The 21,547-nt window shown below is 33.8% G+C and overlaps 1 protein-coding gene across 6 annotated transcripts in view; it reads left to right on the plus strand.

Moving 5' to 3' along the window:
• Positions 1–21,547, plus strand: part of MICU1 (mitochondrial calcium uptake 1) — a 142,950-nt gene that overhangs the window by 29,836 nt on the left and 91,567 nt on the right. For 4 of the 6 annotated variants that reach the window (XM_045581739.1, XM_045581742.1, XM_045581741.1 and 1 more), the window contains 4 exons: positions 4,356–4,530; positions 9,288–9,450; positions 13,355–13,398; positions 19,908–19,919. In XM_045581739.1, coding sequence (XP_045437695.1) covers positions 4,356–4,530; positions 9,288–9,450; positions 13,355–13,398; positions 19,908–19,919 — 394 coding nt within the window. The remainder of the gene's footprint in view (positions 1–4,355; positions 4,531–9,287; positions 9,451–13,354; positions 13,399–19,907; positions 19,920–21,547) is intronic. The other 2 variants (XM_036437778.2, XM_036437779.2) reach the window with 1 other exon arrangement.

Here is a 21,547-nt window from a genome sequence, read left to right on the forward strand (position 1 = left end):
TTTCTCCCAGGTGGAGGTGGAGTGGGGGTGGTGCCCTTTGCCCTGATGTTTAGCCCCCATGGGGCTACAGGACTCCCCCTCGTCCCAGAGTCCCAGAGTCCCCCCATGGCTGAAGGCCCACAGGACTCCCCTGATGCACCTCCTGGTCAACTTCCCTCCAGCACCTTTGCGCTCACAGCATCAAGCCCAGCCCTGCCCACCTGCTGTGTGTGCAGCCATCTTGTGACAGTGTGAGGGCATAAGAACCACCTAGTCTTTTATTAGTAAGACTAGAGGCCCGGTGCACAAAATCTATGCACTCTGGGGAAGGGGGTGTCCCTCAGCCTGGCCTGCACCCTCTTGCAGTCCGGGAGCCCTCTGGGGATGTCTGACTGTCATGGAGGTGGGAGAGGCTCCCACCACCACCGCTGCGCTCGCCAGCCATGAGCCCTGCTCAAGGCTTTTGGCTGAGTGGTGCTCCCTCTGTGGAAGTGCACTGACCACTAGGGGACAGCTCTTGCATTGAGCATCTGTCCCCTGGTGGTCAGTGTGCATCACAGTGACTGGTAGTTCCTCTCTTCAGTCTATTTGCATATTAGCCTTTTATTATATAGGATAGTCAAGATATGGAAGCAACCTAGGTGCCCATCAATAGATGAATGGATAAAGAAATGGAATATATAAACGATGGAATGTCATTCAGACATTAGAAAATGACATCTTGCCATCTGCAACAACATAGATGGATCTAGAAGGTATTGTGCTGAGTGAAGTGGGTCAGTCAAAGAAAGACAAATGCCAGATGATTTCACTTATTTGTGGAATCTAAAAAGACAAAATAAACTAACAGGTAAAACGGAAACAGACTTATCGATACATATACCAAGTACCTTTTGATAGTTGCCTGATGGAAAGGGGCATGGTGGGATGAGTGAAAAAAGGTGGAAAGATTAAGAAGTACAAATTGGGAGTTATGGAATATCATGGGGATTAAAGTACAGCATAGGGAATATAGTCAGTAATATTGTAATAACTGTGTATGGTGTCAGATGGATGTCCGATTTATTGGAGTGACCACTTTGTAAGTTATATAATATCTAATCCCTGGGTTGTACACCTGAAATTAATATTTTACATCAACTATAAGTGAAAAATAAAAAATAATTTTAAAAAAAGAAAGAAATGTTCATGGGAGCATAGACTTTAAAAATAATGAGGCCCTAGGTGGTTTGATTCAGTGGATAGAGCATCAGCCTATGGACTAAAAGATCCTGGGTTTGATTCCAATCAAGGGCATGTAGCTCAGTTGCAGGATGATCCCTGGCCCTGGTCGATGCACATGTGGGAGGCAACCAATTGATGTGTCTCTCTCACTGATGTTTCCCTCCCTCCCACTCTCTCTAAGAAAATCCATGGAAACATATCCTCAGGTGAGGACTAATAACAACAAAAATAATGAGACTGTAGGCCAGAAAATAATTTTAATGCCAGTAGAAGGACCAATTTACTTTGTCATTTTCCTTGCTCTTGCTGTACAGACTTCTTCCTGTGACTTTGAGAAAGTGGAAGATGCTGACTGTGTTCCAGAGTGGCTGTCTATATGGGAAAGAGTTCCCGTATTGATAGCTTGCTCCCAGATATGGGGGAATGTTAGTGTCCTTTAGATCTGGAAGTATATGTGAAACAATAAAATAATTTATATGTGGTTTAAAAAAGAAAAAGAAAAAGGTACTATATATTTATTTTAAAATTTTCAAACTTTAAAATTCATAAATTTAAATTACATAAGAACAACGTATTTGGTTTAAATAAAGTCAAACACAGAAGTAAAGAATAAAAATCTTTTTTCAGGCCCATTCTCTTTTCCTTAACATAAAATAAATGTTATATGTTCAGTGTATGTTGAGATAGATAGCTTTGAAATATATAGGTCGATAACAGAGTATATAATTTGAAATGTTTGCTGGCAAACAAAAATAAATGTGTTCTGGGATATATAGTTAAATATATATAAAGACTAGATGTACTACCTAAATTCACTAACATGAATTAACTTAAATATAATCCTTAGAAACCATATTAGAGTACTTTTAGAGATTACTTGTGACATTTTTACTTTGTTTTTATTTTCTCACAATCTCAAAAAGATACAGAGATATAGTAGTAAGAATTTAGAGTTTGGAATCTGAATATATGGGGTCAAATTGGTTAAATCTAATATTCTTTTTTGTTTTGTTTGTTTGTTTGTTTTTTAGTCAATTTCAGAGAGGAAGGGAGAGGAGGAGGGAGAGACAGAAACATCAATGATGAGAGAGAATCATTGATTGTTTGCCTCCTACACACCCCCTGCTGGGGATGGAGCCAGTAACACACGCACAAGCCCTGACCAGAAATCAAACTGTGACCTACTGTTTCATAGATTGACACTCAACCACTGAGCCACACCGGTTGGACTCTAATATCATTCTTGTTCAGCCTAAAGTACTTCATTTACTAAGAGATTGTTCACTGGGGTTGGATCTTGTCAGCTTTTGTCTGGAAATGCTTAATTTTGCTTTCATTTTTGAAGGTTATTTTCATTGGATATAGACTTCTTTCATCCGGGTGTTTTAAGTATGTCATTCCATTGCTTTTAGCTTTATCTTTGATTTTACTTTTTTTAAGTTAGTAGCCTTTTTATATCCAAGTATCCCATTTTTGTGGTTAAATATACATACCATAAAACATACCATTTTAGATATTTTTAAGTTCTGTGATATTAAATAGATTCACATGATTGTGCCACCATCACCATCCATCTCCAGAAATTTTTCATCTTTCCAAATTTAAAATCTATACCTATTAAAATAAGCTTCCCAATTCCTCCCTCCTTCTTGTCTCTGGCCACCATCTGTTTTGTGTCTCTATGAATTTGATTACTCTCTATTCCTCATATAAGTGCAATCATATATTATTTTCTATTTTGCTGATTTTCCTTTTAAAAATTTTTATATAATTAATTTTTACAACTTGATGAGTTGGAGATAAGTATACATCTGTGACTCATCACCACACTCTACTAGTATGTTATAAAAATCTCCCATGGCTTGCAAATCCCCCCTTCCCCATTCCTTGGAAGCCACCATTTCTCTCTCTGCCTCTAAGATTGGTTGTTTTATATTCATTATAGGTATAAGTGGTATAATGTAGTGTTTGTCCTTCTGTGTCTGGCTTATTTTACTTAGCATAATGTTCTCTAGATTCATCTTTGTTGTCACAAATAACAGGAGTTTATTCTTTTTTTAACACGGAATAATATTTCATTGTATATATATACCACATTTTCTTTATTTGTAGATTGATAGACATGTATTGTTTACTGTGAATAATGCTGTAGTGATCATGAGAATGTATATCTCTTTGTGATCCTGATTTCAATTTATTTGGCTATATACCTAAAAGTGAGATTGCTGAATCATATGGTGGTTCTATTGTTAGCTTTTTGCAGATCCAACATACTGTTTTCCATAGTATTTGTATTAATTTACATTTTACCTACAGCATATCAAGATCCCTTTTCTCTACATTTTTACCTATACTTGTTATCTGTGGTTTGTTTATAAAACTATTCTATAAAGTGAGGTAATATCTTGTTGCAGTTTTGCTTTGTATTTTTCTGATGATTATTGATGCTGAGCACCTCTTCATGTATATGTCTGCCACTTGTGCATCTTCTTTTGAGAAATGTCTATTAGTTCCTTTGCTCATATATTAATGAGTTATTTGCTTTTTTGTTGTTGTTGTAAAGCTCCCTATATATTTTTAATATTAACCCTTTATTATAAAGTATATGGTTTGCTAATACTTTCTTCCATTTTGGGTATTGCCTTTTCATTTTGTTGATTGTTTCCTTGCTGTGCCGCAGCGTTTTAGTTTCACGTAGTCCTGCTTGTCTAGTTTTGCTTCCATTCCAGGTGTTGCCTGTGCTTTTGCCATATTCTTTACTTTTAAGGCTGGATATTCTATATATATATGCCACGTTTTCTTTATCCATTCATCTGTCAGTAAACATTTGGGTTGCTTCCATATTTTAGATACTGTGAATTATGCTGCTATTGACATGACTGTGAAAAAAAATTTCTTATTACACTGTTTTCAGTTCTTTTGGCTATATAACCAGATTGAGATTTCTGGATCATATGGTAGTCCTATTTTTAATTTTTTTGAGGAATTTCTCCATGTAAACTTTTTACAAATTTCATTGCTATTGCTCCTCCTAAGATGTATCTGAAAATCTTTATTTGGCTAATATGATGGACTTTCATGATTAATGTGTGTGTGTGTGTGTGTGTGTGTGTGTATGTGTGTTTATTTATTTATTTGTTTATTTAATCTAGAGCCCTTGCAGAATCTCCACCATCTGTAAACAACCTAAAGAGTGAAGTTGGTGATAAAGGAAAGAATAAAGATGAAGAGGAAGTTTATAACCATGGAAAAAAGGCTGAAGATACTTGTCCTGAGTTTCATTCGGAAGAGAAAAAGAAAAAACGTTCTGGATTCAGAGACAGAAAAGTATGAAACACAGTTTTATAAATGAATCAGAACTATAGTTAATCCAAGATTCGAATAATGCAGTTGAGTCTATTTTATGATATATTTTAGATGGTTCATATTTACTTTGAAGTTATTCACCTCTTCACTATTTTCTATCATGTTTTAAGGCAAACATACTCTTGAAATGTAAAGTTAATAGAGTTAGGAAAAGGATCTAAGATTACTAATCATGATTAGAATATATTTTCTTCCTTCTTTTAATTTAGCTACCTAACATTGATCTTGCATTCTGGATCTTTCTGATGTTGTACGTTCTTGTGTATGCTAATTGAGTCCTTGTGGTAATACAGATTTATTATGTCAAGTTGTAAAGGTAGAATAAAATATCTTGGAAAGTAAACAGATATTTCCAGAAAATCAAATAAATTTGAAGACAGCATAAACTTCAAATGACTTCAACATTCTATATGTTTAACACAACCTGCTGTGCTATGCCTTTTCTCAGAAAAGTTTCAGTTTCACTGTAACAATGCCTATGATATTGGACATTTGAATTCAGCAGACATGAGTGATGAAAAGTCAACAGGGTGAATTTATTAGCTATTTTGCATGTTAACATTAAAATACAGGAAATTGCCTTCTCTTGCTAAAACATACCTAATCAATGCAAGAAGATAATTTGACTTATTTATGTAGAATGTATGTGGGGGGGAGGTGTGTGTACATATTTGCAAGAAGAATTTCTTTTAGAAATTTGGATTTTCTGTTTATCTGTTTGGATGAAGTTATTAAATAAGTCTTCTCATTTCCTAAATTCATTTCTTAGGTGAATTTGAACAAAAGCTATGTATTATAAGTTAATTGTCAACTATCCTAGTGTTTCCATGATACATTTATTTAAATCTTTTGCCCTGCGTGAATTCAAGGAAAGTTCAAATTTTTCTTACTCCAGTAGTTTCATTTAGACTTAAACTTTTACAAAGTAGAGCTAAAATGATCCATATAAGCATTTATTTTGAACTTTCCACTTTTTACTTCCGCTGTCTGCTCAACGGATGACCATATATCTCATACGTCAGAAAAAGTGAAAGCTATCGATGTAACTAATTTTTAACTCCGTACCTATAAAAACCTTTCTTGTCTCTGTTTGAAATAATTCTGTTTTCTTTCACTGAAGTCTCAGTGAAAGAGCTATTTTTTTCTGTTGAAGCATAATCATTCCATGTTATCTTGTCTCACCAAGAACTTTTGTCAACACTTATTCTTTTTTTATGCTGTTTTTTTCCAGTTACTCTTTGTGTGTGTTTTTTACATAGTCTACCTACATAGTCACATTAAAGATTTTTCTATCTTTAATTAAATAATAAACTGTACTTATGATCAGTTTTTTTCTAGCTACATTCCATTTACATTCTTTCCCTGTAATACCAAATTGCTCCAGTATCTACATGCTATTTTTGACATCCTCCGTTTTCTTTTAAACGTTTTACTTTTGTTCCTTTATGTTCTCTTGATTATCATGTAATACTTCAAATACCCAAGAAAATAAAGACTACTAAAATGAACATACATGTACCCAACACTTGTTTTGTCATTTTAACATTCTCCTATATTTGCTTCAGTTATTATTTTTAATCCTCACCTAAGGAAGTGTTTTTATTGATTTTTGAGAGAGAGGAAAATATGGATGAGGGAGAAACATTGATCGGTGGCCTCCTGCACACACCCAACTGGGAATCAAACCCACAACATTTTGGTGTACAGGATGATGCTTCAACCAACTGAGCCACCTGGCTAGGACTTCAGTTTTGTGTTTTCTTTTTAATACATGAAATTAATATAAAATACACATGGCTGTATACTCTTGTTAGTCCCATTTTTCTCTCTTCCAAGTCAGAGCCAAAACAGTGTCCTGAGTTTACTATCTATTCCCATGCATGGCCTGTGTTTAAATAAAATAATTTAAAAAAAATTTTTAATAATAATTTTTAAAAATTCACAGGTTTAAAATACCAAAATCATATCACTTAATTTGTGAATGCAGTTTTTGTTGGTTTGTGCATGCTTATCTCATTTTGTTTTGTTTTCTTTTTAATTTTTAAAATTTTTTTTATCCCTTCTGAAATTCAAGTCCTCAATTCTGAAAAATTCTCAGACATCGCCTCAATATTGCTTCACTGTCATTTCTTGCTTTTGGAACTTCACTTGGATTTAAAAGAACCTATCGTTTGTATCTTTTAACTGCACTTTTATATTCTCATTAGTTGTTTTCCCACTCCTCCAGGGTCTCTCTTTTCTTTCAATTTTTTTTATTGTGATAAAATACATATAACATAGTATTTACCATCTTAACCATCCTAAGTATACAGGTTAGTGATATTCAATACATATTGAAAAGAGTATATAGCAGTGTACAACCATCACTTTCATTCATCTCCATAACTGTTTTCATATTATAAAATATTAAAAATATACACCTATTAAATAACAACTCCTTACTATCCCTTTCTCCCAGCCCTGGAAACCACCATTTTATTTCCTATCACTATGATTTTGAATACTAAAAGAATGTCATACAAATGGAAGCATATAGTATTTTCATTTTTCGGGGACTGGCTTATTGCGCTTACTATAATGTTTTCAAGGTGGTTCATGTTGAAGCATATATTTGAATTTTCTTACATTTTTAGGGCTGAATAATATTCTGTTGTATATGAATTCTACACATTGCTCATCTAGTTATCCATTCATGGACACTTGGGTTGCTTTCATATTTTAGCTCTTGTGAACAATGCTGCTATGACCATGAGTATATACAATAGATATCTCTGTGATATTCCACTTCCCATTCTTTTGTATTAGTATATGTACCCAAAAATAAAACTGCTGGATCATATGGTAATTTTATTTTTGTTTTGTTGTTAATCTTCACCCAAGGATGCTTTTTCCATTGCTTTTTAGAAAGAGTGGCTGCTGTATTCTGAACCCTTTATTGTTAGTGCTCCTTTTAACATGACCACTTACTTAAAAGGAGGAAGTTCTAGTGATCTCCAAGTTAACACTGCTAAGTGGAAAAAAAGCCAAAATACAAACTATATAGTATGTCTACATGAAACTCTACCAATACAGGAATGAAAAAAAGTGTATTACTTTCCTTGACCTATTGTTTTAAACTAAAACATTAATAATATTAAGCAGCATAATTTAGTGATATTGTAACAACCAAGGAATATGATTTTCAGTCTGAAAATTATTAACTTTAAGTTTTCTTTCTACCTTTGTATGATTGACTCAACTATTTTTGGTTCACAAAGCCATCTTTAGCAGTAGCTACAACTTACATCTTAAATGTTACAAACTGATTATTTTGTTGTTGTTACTCAGAAAAACAAACATATAGAGGGCCTAAAAAGTAGTTTATTCTGTAGCTAGTATTAGCCAGCAGATAGTTGTAGTATAATATAGAATGCCTTTGATTTAAGACTTTTGGCTAAGTCTTAAGGTCACTAAGGGATCGAAAAGCTCCTTAGTGTGTGTGCCACATGCCAAATCTTTTTACAAAATCTCTGAAATTAATATTTAGATTTTTATGAAAATTAGCAATAGGAAGACTTGTCATGTATAGTTACAAATTAGCAATCCTTTCATAGTTGCTGAAAGCACATCTGGCAGTGGAATTAAAACCATTGTCAAACAGCTGCTATAAGTGACCTCAAAGTGGCCATCTAACCAGGACTGACAGTTATAGTAATGGCTGTGTTAATATGGCAAATTAAAAACATTAACAGTGTTTACCTTAATATTATGTATTGCTTTTTAGACAATGAACTGATGGGATTTTAGATCGTATTGTCTTGACACATTTTCTAACAATTATTTATAAGATACTATTTATTGTTAACTATCTCAACATATAAAATTCAGGTCTGAGAGAAATCTCTTCACCCAAGTATTACTATGTATTTGGTATTTTGATGGAAAAGATTTCTCTCATACCAGAATTTGTAAAAAAAAAGTGCTATGCAGAAGATTTTGTATGTCCCATGCACGAATGGGGGTTGGGATCCCAGATAAGGAAATGAGTTTTTATATTAACATTCTGATCTTTTGTGATTTTGTTCCTATTCAAATATTTGCTTGTGCTCTTCCCAAGTCTGCTCTTTTCTAAATATGTTATAAATAGAGGATCGCTGGCAGTTTGCTTAATTTTATAGAAAAAGTGTAAGTCTTATTGTTTGAGACCTGTTAATAGTTGAGTTTCCATGGTATGTAACTTTACTATTTTTATGCTATCATTTTATGTACTTTGTATTTGAAAGACTATTAGCTGTTCAAACCTATGAAGTCCCAAGTCTGTTTTGTTTTAGGATTCAGGAAATTTCATAGCCGTAAAAACAGGAAATGTATTCCTTTTTAAAGACTTGGTAATAAAGAACGTTTAGGCTACCATATATATGGCATTATACCCTGTTACTAAGATGTTTTGAATTCTTGTATGACATTTTTCAATTTTGCTAGTTTTCAATGATTTAAAAAATAAGAAAATTCTTCAAAAATTTCTAAACAGACATTACACAAATTACCTCAAATGAAGTATGAAAGGTATATTGAAAGAAAGTAGTTCAAAAGTTTTTGAAATTAAAGTTTATTTCTAACATTTTAAAAATCTAGTAATAGAAAAAAGGTGATATAATTTAAAGTTCCCTAAAAATAAGATACAAAATGTATGAAAATGAAAACTGCTTAATAATAACACCCTGGATTTCTAATTTTAGGTAATGGAATATGAGAATAGGATTAGAGCATATTCTACACCAGACAAAATCTTCCGATATTTTGCCACCTTGAAAGTAATCAGTGAGCATGGTGAATCTGAAGTGTTTATGACTCCACAAGATTTTGTGCGCTCCATCACACCCAATGAAAAGCAACCGGAACGTAAGTTGTTAATGTGAAAAATGAGATTGTGATATTTCTTTTTGTTTCTTTCTGTGTATTGCCTAACCTTTATAGGTCCATGCAATAATTACACATAGGTAGCTACTATATGTCAGGCATCCTGCTAGGCTTTGGGAGTACAGAAGAGGAGCCTACAGTCTGATGTGGCAATCCTCAGCCAGGTTAAAGTGTACTCACTCCTCTGGCTGAGGTTCATTGCCTGTAATGAGAATGTTCCTGAAGGCAATGCATTACAATGTGACTGCAATCACGTTGCTCCTTAGTGAGGGAGATAGAGACAGTAATGAAAAATTTCAAGAATGTAGTGACTTGTTAAAGAAGGATGATGCTGTGGCAATATAAACAAGGAGCACTTAGTTAAATCTGAAAGGTGGGAGAATGATTTCTAGAGAATGCATCTGAGTTTGGATAAAAGCCTGTCTAGGCATTGTATTTACTTCACAGAGACATTAAATCAGCTATCTTAAATATGCTCAACGAGTAGGGGAAAGGATGTCTCGTATAGAGGAAACAGCTTGAACAAACAATGTGCGATGAAAGAAAATAAATGGCTTAACATTAAGTTAAATGTAACAATTTACAAATATATTTGGGGGAAATTACAGAGTTGAGAGCTCTAAGAATTTCACTGATGCAACAATTAAGCTGCCAAAAAAGGACAGCAGTAACTATAGTGGACCTCTGGAATCTAATAAAAACTTTCAGCAATCAGGGAGTGCTTAATGAAGAAAGAGGCTGCTAAATTTTGGTAAAAAGTGTTGTGGCCTTTTGCTCCCTGAGGGAGCAGCGCAAAGGCTTAGCCTTTCTGTCACTCACCTCAAACTGGAGTGGTTTCCCACTTGTCATCCACTGGAAAAAATTAATACATACACTACCACTACCTGCAGCACCCAGGCTAAGAGAGGGCAGATGGGACAAGCAGCAGACAGACTGAAAAGCCGAGAAAAGAGGACACTGAGGAGGAGGACATGTCAGGGGAGAAGAGCTTTGAGGGGCTGCTGCACAGGGGAATCCAGAGAGCAATCTGCGCTCAGAGCCAGGCACGTGCTTGGAAAGACGTGAGTGGGCTTGTTCCTCTTGTTGATTTTTGGGCTCTCTGGAAGGAGGTGAAAGTTACGGTAGAGTTGTTAAATTTCTAGCTGAATATAAAAGGAGAGCCCAGCTCAGAGCCAGTCTGCATATAGTAGAAGAGTTAGGGGTTTTTTGTTTTGTTTTTTAGTTATTTTGCTGCCAACATTTTAGGAATTCTCTTTAATTCTCTTTAATCAGGTCATTTGCTTAGATAGAAAAGAAACTTCAGTGGTGACACATGATAAGGGATACAGTCTTTGCAAAAATAATTTGCAAATTGATGGCGTGAGTTACAACACCAAACCCTGGGATCCAGAAAGAATTTTATTTCTTGAATTGCCACATTATAATATTAAGAATACCCAATTTTAAATTTAAAAAAATTACATGACAGTCCAGTGATCAGGAATATATGACCTGTTACCAGAAAAAAAAATTTTTTTTTTTTAAGGAAACATCCCATGAGAAAGCCAACTAGGCATTGCCCTTACTTTACAAAGACTAAATCAATTATCTTAAATATGCTCAAAGAGAAAGCCATAGACAAAGAACTGTAGGAAACAAGAAGATCGTGTGTTGATAAAAAGAGACTATCCATAAAGAAATAGAAAATTTGCCGAAACCGGTTTGGCTCAGTGGTAGAGCATCGGTCTGCAGACTGAAAGGTCCCAGGTTCAATTCCGATCAAGGGCATGTACATTGGTTGTGGGCACATCCCCAGTAGGGGGTGTGCAAGAGGCAGCTGGTCGATGTTTCTCTCTCATAGACGTTTCTAGCTCTCTATCTCTCTCCCTTCCTCTCTGTAAAAAATCAATAAAATATATATTAAAAAAAAAAGAAATAGAAAATTTTAAAAGGAACAAAATAGAAATTCTTTAGTTAAAAAGTACAATAGCTGCAATTTAAAAAATCTCTATAAGAGTTCAACATCAAATATGAGCAGGCAGATAAAAAAAATCAGTTAACTTGAAGATACATCAAGGTATTATTGTGTCTGAGGAACAGAAAACAAAAAGTATGAGTAAAAATCAACTGAGCCTTGTGTAACGCCTTCAAATGTGACAACGTATGCATAATGTTGTTAAGACAGTTCCAGATGATTAAAAGCTGAGGAAGTTTGTTAATAATAGACCTTCCCTTCAGGAAGTACCAAATGGAGTCCTTTAGTCTGAAATGAAAAGATACTGGACAGTAACTCAAAGCCATACAGAGAAATTAAAGGTGTGGTTCCGGTTAAGATAGCAGATTAGGTAAACACTGTTCTCACCTCATCCCATGACCATATCAGAATTATAACTAAAATATAGAACAAGCATCACTGAGAACCACCTGAAGACTAGCTGAACAGAATTCCTATAACTAAGGATATACAGAAGAAGCCATTTCGAAACTGGTAGGGGGATGGAGAAGCAGACCAGGCTGGTATCACACCCATTTGTGGCCATTAAAAATTGGGAGAGATATCTTGGCTGCAGAATTCCCCCATGAGCAATGAGGGGTCCCAGCCCCACACCATGAAAAAATAAAATGAAGCATGCTCCTGTGACTGATATCTTTTTGAATATCAGAGATTTCAGATTAGATTTGTTTTTAAATGTTTCCTGATTTATCCTTTCTTTTGCAGTCAGTGGTTCATTTTGTTATGATGGGTGTCTAGAAAGTGAAGCACATCTATAATAATAAATACATAATATGCTAATTAGATCAGATGTCCTTTCAGACAAAGCCACGGGGGCTGAGGCAGAGGTGGCAGCAGTGGTGAGTGGGTGGGGGCAGAGGTAGCTGCCGTGGCAGTGGGGCTGAGCCCCTTGCATGAATTTCGTGCATCGGGCCTCCAGTTTTAGATAAAGAGAATGTATAAACAAATGTGTGGAAACAGAAGTACAAAAAATTTCCTCTGGGAGGGATGATAATCAAATCTTTGTTGTACTCTGGGCATAGGGAGATAAGGCCTTAGCTAGAATGAATACTGTAAGAACTGAAAGAAAAGAACTAAGTAATTATGCAAGAAAAAGTAAACATAATTGGGAACCAACTTCTCCCCTCTAAAAACTTCCACAGCATGCTCTTACTGGGTTAATTGTATGTTCCCTGATAATGTTAATTATTATATGCATATATGTCTTTCTAAATTTTTTATTCATTTGTTAATAGCACTATTCTTTGATCAAGCACTATTTATTGATCAAGCACTATTCTTGAGATAAAGAAGTAGGCAAAGACAAAAAAATACCTGCCTTCAAGGGCACTTAATATATTTATTTATATCTTTCACAGTGCTTAAAGCTACGTATTTCCAGGGTAAATATTTATTATTTAATCCAATTTTAAAAGGTAATATTAAGATGGTCTATTTGTATCTGTTTATATGTGTTACAAAAATTCCTTTTAATATTAAACTTATCTTTCTTTAACTTGATCCAAAAAAAAAAGTATGTATTCAGATTAACCTAATGTCCCTCAGTTTAGTTAGAGGTAATTAGTACTTTGATGTAATGAAAAGAGCATCACCCTGAGAAGAGTCCTGGATTCTGGTTTGGCTCTGCTGTTGAATAGGTTTGCACACAAACCTTTACCCTCTTTATCCTCTCAGAGCCTCACTTCTCCTATGTAAGTAAAATGTTGGTATCTTACACTTTGAGTTACACTTTGAGTCTGAAAGTGGGACAAAATTTTTGTTATTGTTACCTTGGAATAATATTGTAGCTAAACCATCTAGTACATTTAATAATTGAATGATTGGAAACAAAACTGAGAGCTGTCATTTCCTGTTTCATTTGAGTTGATTGAATTGTTTTTTTCTCTTTTACAGACTTGGGCCTGGATCAATATATAATAAAACGATTTGACGGAAAGGTGAGCAAACTATGGCATGTGTATATCTTGTTTACTAAAAATATTTTAAAGTTCTTCCAGTATTATTTGTGAGGGGTTTCTGAATACATGTTTATCTTATCATAAAAGAGTGTTGCTTAGGTTTGGAGGCCTGTAAGTGCCTTCAGAAGCTTCTACGGGAAGAGCCAAGCAGAAGCTTCTTCTGTCTTTATCCACACAAGGTAACACTCGTGGACTGCCTGCTGTTTATATTAAGGGCTAATTCAGTGTATGTTGACATTTGAGCTTTAATTCAAAAGCCACAAAAGTTAACAAGCCCCAAATATTGCATTATTTTAGAAACTCCTATCTGATTTGACCTTCTTCAAACTATGATAGTATATAAGAAAATTAGGGAAGTCCTTCCTAGTGCTTTTATAATAGTTATGAAGACCCCAAATTTACATGTGTTTGCATTATACTTACTTTCAATTCTTTATGCCTGGAATAAATCATTTATAATAAATCATTCTTTAGTATAGAAAATGAAACTTGATTTTATTATCTCAAAGCAGTTAGTTAAACATGTTTTTCCCTTTCAGGCTAAATTCTACAAAAAGAGAAAGAACATATTACGCAGGGTCAGAAAGAAACGTAAAAGGTCAATTTTAAAGAGGAGGAAGAAAGAAGAAAGAGCCAGGAGTGGTTCTGCAAAGCATAAAGAGAAGGAAATCAGGAGGAAAATTATGCAGTGTCTGCAAAAGGCAGGATGACAAAAGAGGGTCTAGATGGTAGAGGTCAGGGTTAATAGCAACTGATCTTGTAGGAAGGTGTCCATTCTGCTTCATTATGTAAACTCTACATTCTGGTAAGGTGAAGATATAAGTGCTAAGGTCTTTTGTGCAAGTGGAAATAATGAGTGGCTGACTTAATAATTGAGAGATTTCAGCCAAGGCTTCCATCCTAAAAATTACCTTTCTTATTCAGGTGGCACAGTGCTTCCATCTGTATCTTCTTTTTAAAGTCACATAATCTAAGAGAAACAGTGATTTTAAAAAAGAAAAGGCATTAAACTTTTTGTTAGGAGACCCAGGTTTAGAGCCTAGCTCTGCTTTGTGACAGCCACATCTTCCCTCTGATCCTTGGTGTCTGCTTTATTTATGTTAGCGGTTATTTGCAGACTGTCTGGCAAGTTGGGCCCCTGGCTCTTCTGTTTTTGTGTCACTGAGAGTCCAACATATGCATGGCATACAGGAGGTGGCCAGTAAATGTTCGATGACTTGGGAAAAATCAGCTGGTCAATGCATATTTCTTGGAGGTATGACTCACTAAGTCATTGGTATCTTATAGCAAAATCATTTTAACAAATCACTGTTTTGGTCACTGAAAGAATCCAGAGTAGTATGAGAATTCAATTCTCTATTGTATATACTAAACCTGAAAACATGCAAAAAGTTGAATATGTGCAATTTGAACAGTAAATTTATGAATTATCTTTTATTTCAGATGAAGCTAAGAAAGTAGTTTTGGTACTGTTTTCAAGCCTTAATTATAATGAAGAGTGCAAAACTTATTGTTTAATTACTTTAGAGGTTTTTGAGGGATTTTTGCCATGCATAAAAGTCTTTGCTTAATCACCATAAGAATCAACACTGATTTAACTATCAGTCTTCTTATTTATTTTCCTTTGCATCTTCATGACTCTTTTGTTGTCTCAATCAGGAAATCTTAATTCTTAAGTAGCAGTTTCTAGAGTATATATTGTAAATCCTAAAACAATTATTGAATACTTGGGGGGGGGGGAAACCAAAACAGATTCGTGTGGTAATTAGTAAATTTCATACATGATAGCCAGAAATTTAGTAGAAATCTAACATCCTACATCCGTGGTCGGCAAACGGGGGCTCGCGAGCCACATGCGGCTTTTTGGCCCCTTGAGTGTGGCTCTTCCACAAAATACCATGGCCTGAGCGAGTCTATTTTGAAGAAGTGGCATTAGGAGAAGTTTAAGTTTAAAAAATTTGGCTCTCAAAAGAAATTTCAATCGTTGTACTGTTGATATTTGGCTAATGAGTTTGCCAACCACTGTCTAGACTCTAGAGGAATTTCTTTTTAAATTTGCTTTGATTTTTAAATGGATTGTTTTCTCCCTTTTTTAAAAAATATATATTTTATTGATTTTTTTACAGAGGGGAAGAGAGAGGGATAGAGAGTTAGAAACATCGATGTGAGAGAATCATCAATCAGCTGTCTCTTGTACACCTCCTACTGGGGATGTGCCCGCAACCAAGGTACATGCCCTTGACCGGAATCAAACCTGGGACCTTTCAGTCCACAGGCCGATGCTCTATCCACTGAGCCAAACCGGTTTCAGCTTCTCCCTTTTTTTTATTTTTTAACTTGGAAGATAAACTAGTTATGAACTGCTTAGAGAAAGAATATTGACCCTCATTCTCTTATTTCCCTTTGTTTTAACTTTTGACCAGTAAGAAGCACTAGCTTCTAATTGAATTGCACCTTAGCCTTTTTGTCATTGAAATTAGGCAAATGTAGAAATAGTATTATTTTCCTGGGTTCTCTTCTCACTTATACTTGAATTTCGTACAGTCTCCAAAAGCAAAGAAGAAAAGAATGGTACAACTGATATTGACAAATAATTGGATAGTTATTCTTTTTATTTTTTTTATTTTTTTTTTTTACAGGGAGGAAGGGAGAGGGACAGAGAGTTAGAAACATCAATGAGAGAGAAACATCAATCAGCTGCCTCCTGTACACCCCCTACTGAGGATGTGCCTGCAACCAAGGTATATGCCCTTGACCAGAATCGAACCTGGGACACTTCAGTCCACAGGCTGATGCTCTATGCACTGAGCCAAACCGGATAGGGCTGGATAGTTATTTCTTTAATACCTGTCCTCTTTTCTCCTATTCTGTTTGACTAGAAATAAATAGAATTCCCGTAAGATGTAAATAAAACATTCTGGTTTCAACTGATAGCCATTGAAAGTGAATTTGATGTAATGGCTTTTGAATTTTGGGGAGGATTATCTTCCAGAGCCCATCACTACCTTATGTTAATGTACCCTTACTCTAAGGATACTGGCAATTTCCTTTGTACAAAAGTCATGAAATAAAAATACAAAATTATTATTGGCATTTGCATCATTTATGCATTTCAAAACTATCTGCTAACACAGACTATGTATAAAGAAGCTATAGTCAATGGCCTTTAAGAATATATTTTGTAGATAAGTGATATTTTTAAAATATTCAGACTAGATTTAAAAGATTAAAAATCTCAAACCTAGAAAGAGTTCATATTTTATTAAAGGATATTTTAAAATCATTATAAATAGCATATCAACACCATTATGCAGATGGTATACTATAAAATATGGTCTGGCTTTTGTTTTGTTTAGATTTAAAAAAACAAAAACCCTTCTCCCCCAGCAATGCACAATGTTCATACATTGTACTTTTGTTAATGCAATTATTTCATGAATTTTGAATTATTTCTTTAATGAAAACTACTTTTTCTGGGTTAATTTTTATCATCTAATAATTGGCCTATGGGGGGGAAAAAAAGTATATTTCTAAATGGAGCCTTTATATTATATAATTGTCAAATATTTCTCTCATTTAATCATTTAGTAATTGTCTTTTATTCGTGCGGTTTGTACTTTCCCTTTTCCAGATTCTCTTACCTCCTTTTTTCTCTCTCAGCATACCAAATATGGAAATTATGAAATATTTCTATTGCATATAAAAGACAACTCTCTATATCAGATATCACCATAGTTTTTGTGTGTGTGTGTGTGTGTGTGTGTGTGTTGTTGTTGTTGTTTTTTTAAGTTACACTAGGAAACTTCAACATCTACGCAAAATTGTTTCTTTAGCTAAGAATACCAATCAATATTCCAGGGTTTTAATGTAATCCTCTTCTCTCATCTAAAAACATTAAATTCACCCTCTTTTTTTCAGGTAACAAGTAATTGTTCATCGAAACTAATTGCCCATTATTGTTCCACCTTGTATTTCTTTTTTAGAAAGTATATTTTTTATTTTTTCCTCCTTATCAAGTTCCCTTTTTAGCCCAACTCTCCTGAATATTCCAGAAATGATGCCACCAGATTGAGATTATTTAATATTTGTAATTACAGCCTCCTTAGAATTTCTTTAATTTAGAAGAATTAACTAGTATTTTATTTCTATCTTCTTTGTGATTTGATTTATACTAGATTATTTGTCCACATGGAACAGGAAAATTATATCAAATTAAAATTGTCCACATTTAGATAAAAGAAATAAAAGTATGGTTAAAGGCTATAAAGGGAAATACTGATTATAGTGTTTATAACAGAAACAATAATAAGCAGGGGGGGAAATGAGAGCCACAGTTAATAATCTAAGTTTTAATATTACTGAATGCTTTTAATTGCTTACTAGGTAAAAGTTATTTTTGAAATGTTAATAAATGAACTTTAAAAGGCTGTACCCATTAGGGGTAAGTCTTAATTCCCAAAGGGGAGTGTGTGCACACATTTTCCTCTTAGTTCTTTATTCAAGTTGTGATTATTTGCTTCATATCAAGATAAAACATGAGTCTGGCATAAGGTCAAGTATAGTATTATTCCTTGACGCATATAGTAAGTTATAGAAGGGATTCCCTGTCTTCTAAGAGTGAAAACGAGTGCGGATCAAAAAAATGTAAATTAGGACAGAGTAGACTGAAATTCTTATGAGACAAAATTTGATAAATCTTTACATTTACTTGAACTGCTGCTCAACTTTATATAGCCGGTTATGATGTTCTTATGAATTCTGAAGTGTTGCTCTTTCAAATATTGATTAGTTGTGTGTCAGTTGTAGCACCATTACTCATTAGAGTCTGTGTTTAGATAAGCAGAAGTTTAGAAAGTAATTATATTAACAGTGAATGCAGAAACTGACTCAGCATTTCAAGAATCCTTTGATACCTGCTGCAATTTTCTCTTTTAAGTCTCAGATTTTTTCCTCTTCCTCTTTATCATACAAGGTCTTTAAATTATTTTAAAACAGTTTCTAATTTTTCTCTCTTCTTACAAATTAGCAATTGTAGTTCTTTTGTACACACCACGACCCTAAGAAAATCTGGCTTTAATGTCTGAAATATTTTCCAAGGGATTTCCATCTTGAGAATCTCAATATTTACTAAATGTAAATGAGTAAGTGATGTTACAGTATGCTGATTTGAGGATGAAAAAATACATTATGGAATGCTGATCTCAGTGGATAGTAAATAGCACAGGGTGAAAACAGTGGGACTTTGGATATAGACCATCCTGTGTTCAAATATGGACTCTGCCATATAATTGATGGGTTACCTTCAGCAAGAAACCGTTTACTACCCACCCTCTCTCAGTGTCAGTTACCTTCCCACTGAACTCAGGACAATGGGTAAAGTACCTGGCTCTACAAAGTTAGCTACTTTGCACAACTTTGAGAATTTTATTCAATCTATGAATGGAGTTGGTTATCATATATATGATAATATATATAATCTTCTTTCTTGGTTTGTATGAAATGCAACAGAATAGCATTCCCTGTGCATAATTACTCTCTCCTTGGTTCTTTCCTTCCCTGTTAGGGTATAAAAAATCTACTTGTGCTATCTCTGTAATACCAGTCCATATTGGCTGGGATTAAATAATTAGTCCATGAACTGAAGAGAGATCTCTAGTTTGATTTCTCGTTTCAGTACTGTCCTGTATTTACAGTGATTCATCTCACCCCTGTCATACCAAACCTAGCCTTAAGCTTGTAAATTGCTAAAAGCTAATGTTTTTTTAGTCGAGAATTTTTTTCATGCTACTAAGCTTGGTTTAACAAGTATGATAAGTTTAGGTCAAATTTTTTTTCACAGCCAGTGAAGTTTATGTATTGAAAAAAAACCTTTTAAATTATTTGATATTTGAAGATATTTTAGAGGGATACTCAGCTAAATTAGCGAACCTAAATTGCTTCATCAAATCTTCTAGATGGCATGTGAATAATACTTTATTTAATGCAACATAATTTGCAGGAGATCTAAACTGATCCTTAGGGTAATGTCTAATTCTCTGAACTTATTTGAGTTTGTTTGCCTATATGTTAGTATGGATGGTAAAGCAATTAATTTGCCTTAAAGCTCAAAAATATTATATCCATAAGGTGATAGACATCCAAATGGAAAACCTTAAAGAAATGGTTTGACTATCCATGAAGAAAAGAAGTGTTTGCTTTCCCTTTTGTGCTTTTTATAGTATTATAATAGGAAGTTTTTCTACAATTGTGTTTCACTTTTAGGAGGTTAGATTAAGTTATTGGGATTTTTGCTTTTTGTTTTATTGTACCTAGCAGATTGGATCTCATTTTCTATTTCCAGGTGTTCAGTGATTTTATTGCAGATCTTCTTAATTGGTCCTTTATTTGTTATATTTTATGATATTTATATATATAAAATCAAAATGGGAATTTGCTCACGTAATCAAGCAATGTCAATTTTTTTTTTCTTTTTCTCATCTTCTGATCAGGATTTCTGGCAGGTACTGACAGCATGTGCTTTAACTTAGTTAATGTCCCAAACCCATAGTAATGCTTCAGGGACAAAGGTTCAGTTCGGTGCATGCTCATGGCCTTTTCCTACTCCCTTCAGAGAATGATTCATGCTCTCACTTTAAATGTATGTTCTTTTTCTTTAATATGACAGTTCAAACACTGCATACGTCCTTGAGATTATAGTACCTACTATAACTTAAAAGGAAGTGGTTTTCTCATTTATATTTATAAGATTATTTACATTTATTGTAATAAACTTTATGAGGTTCATTCCACTTAAACTATAAAAACTATAACATCAATCAAAATAATCACAACTTCATAAAACCATTAAAAAAAAAAGACAGGAAAACTTGGCTAGTCCATTTCAAAAGGAAGTTTTAACATTATGTGTCACACAAAAGGTCAACAAACTATTTTAATCATTATATTATATAGGGTTACTCAGTATATTGGATCATTTAAATAATCTTAGTTGGGATGCCGTGCTCCTAATTGAACTGTAATAGTAACTTCAAGTGAAAAATTAATGTTTTTTTTTCTTTTAAAATTTCTTACATAATAAATATAAACTGTTACTTAGTTGCACTTTGCTCAAAATGGCTTCAGGGGAAACAGAACATTTAGAAAGACTTCATTTTTTTTTTAAGCTAATCAACAACTTTAACTTTGTAAAAGCTAGAAAATATATGGGAAAAAACATGAAAAAAGAATATATAGGCTTGTAGGCTGATAAAAGAGAATTTCAATGACATGTGTCAGAACTACTTTTTAAGTTGATCTTTTAAGGTTTAGACTCTAATTATAGCTTATAAATTATTAAAATTTATTCATTGTTTTAAAACATTACTCTTGCATTTCTTAATAAAAATATAAACTAAACCAAATTAGAATATCTTTTGGTTTAAAACAATGATATAATTAATGAAGATCATAGGGTACTCTTTATTTTTATAGAACATTTTTGTGTGCTTTCTTGTTTTTAAGATGGGATATATTTTTAGTAGTCCCATTACCAAACACCAAACCAGTCATACTATCATTAATGCATAGATTGTCTTATCTTTTTGCCTTTAACTGCATTATGAAACAAACCAACAAATACTTACATAATTATGTCAAAAAATGTATTAGTAATCCCACAGGTTCTATTTTAGAATAGCTATAGCAAAACCATAGTACTATGGAGCATAAATCAGATGGAATGCTAACACCTGTGATTGAGGAAATCGACTTCCTGTTCTTTAATTCAACACAGTAGTTTGTAGGAACAGCTAAAAACTTGACAATTGTATGGTTTAAGGCTTTAATATTTAAATTACTTGATTCAGATAGGTGTCCTTCCTAGAAAGTTAGAAGAGGAAAGAGATAATGTGCTTGGAAGTCTGGAATCTATAGAATTACTAAGTAGTCAGCCACCATAGATGACAGAGCACCCGTCTTCTTTAAACTATTGAAAGTAATATTCTTTGTTGATCAAGGATTCAAAGTCAAGTATCCTTAAGGATATCTTATTAGTAAGCTTTATGTATTAAAAATAATGAACTTTTTTCTTAGAATTGGTAGTGGGGGAATTGTTTATTTCATTTTGGTGACATTGGTATAAATCCCTTAA

This window comes from Pipistrellus kuhlii, unplaced genomic scaffold (genome assembly GCF_014108245.1).
Source record: "Pipistrellus kuhlii isolate mPipKuh1 unplaced genomic scaffold, mPipKuh1.p scaffold_m20_p_15, whole genome shotgun sequence".
Classification (NCBI taxonomy): Eukaryota; Metazoa; Chordata; class Mammalia; order Chiroptera; family Vespertilionidae; genus Pipistrellus; species Pipistrellus kuhlii.